This window comes from Octopus bimaculoides, chromosome 14 (assembly GCF_001194135.2).
Source record: "Octopus bimaculoides isolate UCB-OBI-ISO-001 chromosome 14, ASM119413v2, whole genome shotgun sequence".
Classification (NCBI taxonomy): domain Eukaryota; kingdom Metazoa; phylum Mollusca; class Cephalopoda; order Octopoda; family Octopodidae; genus Octopus; species Octopus bimaculoides.
The window spans coordinates 24813447-24816901 of NC_068994.1; the positions used below are offsets into that span (position 1 = coordinate 24813447).

General features: G+C 33.1%; 1 protein-coding gene across 1 annotated transcript in view; it reads left to right on the forward strand.

Moving 5' to 3' along the window:
- LOC106881403 (uncharacterized) overlaps positions 1 to 3455 on the forward strand; it is a 48566-nt gene that overhangs the window by 18680 nt on the left and 26431 nt on the right. Inside the window, exon 2 of the mRNA XM_052973137.1 lies at positions 2254 to 2295. Coding sequence (XP_052829097.1) covers positions 2254 to 2295 — 42 coding nt within the window. The remainder of the gene's footprint in view (positions 1 to 2253; positions 2296 to 3455) is intronic.

Sequence of the window (3455 nt, forward strand, 5' to 3'; positions counted from 1 at the left end):
CTGAGCAAAATCACAGTTGTAGCAGATACTGGTGTGTGTGTGTATATATATATATATATATATATATATGTATGTACATACACACACATATGTAAAATACACTTTAAAGAAATACAGTTTCCCCAAAATTAAACATATCTAATATAATAAATGTGAATGTCAGTGTGTCACACTTTTTCAACTTTACTCCTAGAGACTTTGGTCCAACATATCATACCATTTTGGAATCTGGCTGACTCCACAAGTAAATTAAAAACTTTCTGGGCCGAATCCAGACCTGTAATCCTGAAATTTTAGATTCCTATGTTTTCATTAGTGCGATTATTATTATTATTATTATTGAGTGCAATTAGTAAATGCCTTACATCTAAATTTATTGATGAGAAAGTAAAAAATATGCTACTCTCCAACATGCCCATTGAAGTCCCCAGCCACAAGTTTTTTTTATTCTCTCTCTCTCTATTTTTTCTTATTCCTTTCTGTTGAAGGGCGTAGGCTTGAAACATAAAAGACTTTCTCACTTTCCCAGGCATCAGACTAATAGACCTGCTTGTTATTCATACACCTGTCTTTGTCTTTTGTTTTTCTGTAAATTTCAACTATATATATATATATCAAATGAATGTCTTATAAAACTATTCTTCACATACCAACAATCCAACACACCTCCATCATCAGCTGCCCCATGGATGCCACTATGGTTTTGACACCTGGGCAGTACCATTCAAACCAGCATTGTTAGCAGTACTAAAATAAGTGTTGTTTTGGAACAAACATACCTTAGATATTACCACATTCATTCAATCTTAATTCTAGGAGGGATTAAACACTAACATTATTAATTAAACTACAACAAAGAAACACATTTACCCTATGTACAAAAACAATATCGGTAAATTAATGCTATAAATAAACCAGTTACTAATTCCTAAGTTATCCAAATAAATAGCAACCTAGCCCTTGAAGTCCATGCAGATAATATCCCCACCAGTTACATAGATATACCAAAACAAACATTTAAAAAACCCAAATCCTTTCTTAATTGTTAAAACTATATCTAGAAAAATATCTGATGACACACTTAGATAAATTAGATACTTAATTAGTTTCTTTTATCCCAAATTCAAGAGTCTATTAAAAACAAGAGATACTTATTAATAATTCATTTTTAAAATTATTTTTCTCATTTTTAGCCGTTAGGAAATAATCAGATTACAAACATCATTGCTTATAGGGTTTATGGATACCAAATAGACCTTCTCCAGGTTTATTTATATCAAAAATAAATATATAATTTTATGTTTTTGTTTTGCAAGATTCTTGATGTGAAATCATGTTGAAACAGATATTGTTATATTTGGAGATGGTCATTTTGCCAATAAACACATGTACTACTGCATGTGTTTATTGGCAAAATGTAAAAATATATATTTTGGATGAATTTGGTGCAGGTGTAGCTCTATGGTTGAGAAGCTTGCTTCCCAACCATAGTCTTGATTTCAGTTCCACTGTGTGGTGCTATGGTCAAATGTAGTCTTGATTTCAGTTCCACTGTGTGGTACCACGACTTTTTTTGTTGACCTTGGTTGACCAAAGCCTTATAAGAAGTATTGATAAATGGGAAGTGAAAGAAATCCATCTTGCATGTGTGTGTATTTGTATATACATATGTGTGTGTGTGTGTGTATATGTATTTATGTTTATACGTATGTGAGAGTGCACGCATGTGTGTCTACCCTTATCTTGACATCATGATGGTTGTAAATGAGCATCATTGTACAACCAATGATGTTTATTGCCAATCTACCATAAAAAACATGCCTGACCACAGAGATTTTACCTTACCTGGAAATAAGTGAAGACATATATAGCAGGATGGGTATCAGGTTGTAGAAAACTTGCCTCAACAGTCTCACCCATACAAGCATGAAAAAGTGGATGCTAAATGATTAGAAACAATTGTGTGGGTAAAGTAGTAGAACACTTCCACATTTTGAAATTGGGCTAATCATACCAACTCTTATGCAAATGTAAGAAATCAAGTACCTGAGTGACAGACCTATGTACTAACTCCCTAATTATGATTACTTATCCTATGTAAAGTATCTTTTCTAGTAATCTATTTTTACATGACATAATCAATATATTCATGATAAAAATATTGTTTTTACATTTTGTCTTTATTTTCATATGCTTACAGGTTTTGGACTGTCATTAAATATACAACATAAACAATCTGAACTAAATACTGAGACATTTACTCATCACCCCACTGTCTTGCTGCTTTTCTCAAGTGTAAGTTATCTTAAGGTTCTTTTACCATTTGATCATGTGAGTATAACAAGATCATTTTGTTGTGTGGCAAAACAATTTTACTGTGTCTTATATCACTTTAGCTTGTAGTAGGTGTTTATAGAGAAGTTATATGTGATAGTCTATCATCTTCTCACGAAGAAAAGTTTTCTCTCATCTGTATAATGTTAGAGTTTGCAAACAAATCGAAACGGAAACTGAGTAACGGCAGTGGCAGCAGCGGAACAGCGCTTGTTGTTTGATGGTAATTTCTTGTTACGGTTTTCTGTTGAGTGTTTATGTTTGCCAAAGAGTTATAATGGCTTTGTAGAAAGCGTACTTTAACTTGGATAAAGGACTCTCTCTTTATCTGACAACAACAAAGTATGTATAAACAAAGAGTAGGCAACTGCTTGTGAATACTAAGTTCTTCTTTGGTGTACAATGTACTTTCAGCATAGACAAATTGATATCAACAAGTTCAAGATAAGAGCTAGCTGAACTCCAAGATATAAGACAATCTCGAGAAGAAACTATGGAAGCTGAAAGTTCCCTTGGTCAAATGTAAGATCAAAGTAACACTCGGTGATGTGTGACAAGATGGAAGAGAAAATAGTGATTTTCAACATAGAGGAGCCTCTATGAGACTGTCTATTGTGAGCAATGGATCAGATCTGTGTATAAAGTAACTAAAAGGAAGATGGCATTGTACAATTCATAGAATAAAGTAATTAAAAGGAAGGTAAAATTGTACAATACATAGAACCATAAAAACTAAAAGACAGGCCTAGAAAGATTGGAAAAAAAGGGAAAGATCAAGATCTTCTTAGCTAAGAGCAAACCACTATACCTAGCAGTCATCAAGCTGAAATTAAGATTTGCTAATGCTCTACAATGAAAGGATCAGAGGTATGAGGTGTTCTGTGTTATAAGACTGTGTGTGTGTGTGTGTGTGTGTGTGTGTGTGTGTGTGTGAACGAAAGTGTTATTGGGGAAAACTTTTCCTGAACAACACAAAGAAAAGATGCAAGAAAATATTTCTCTGAAAGGTTTTGAATGAGGAGAATGTGAAAGAGAATAGGGGTCTGGGATCTTTTCAGTTTGGCTGCCAATTTTTGAAAATTTTTAAATTTGGTAGTTTTCCAAGCTGAATCTCAGAAAAT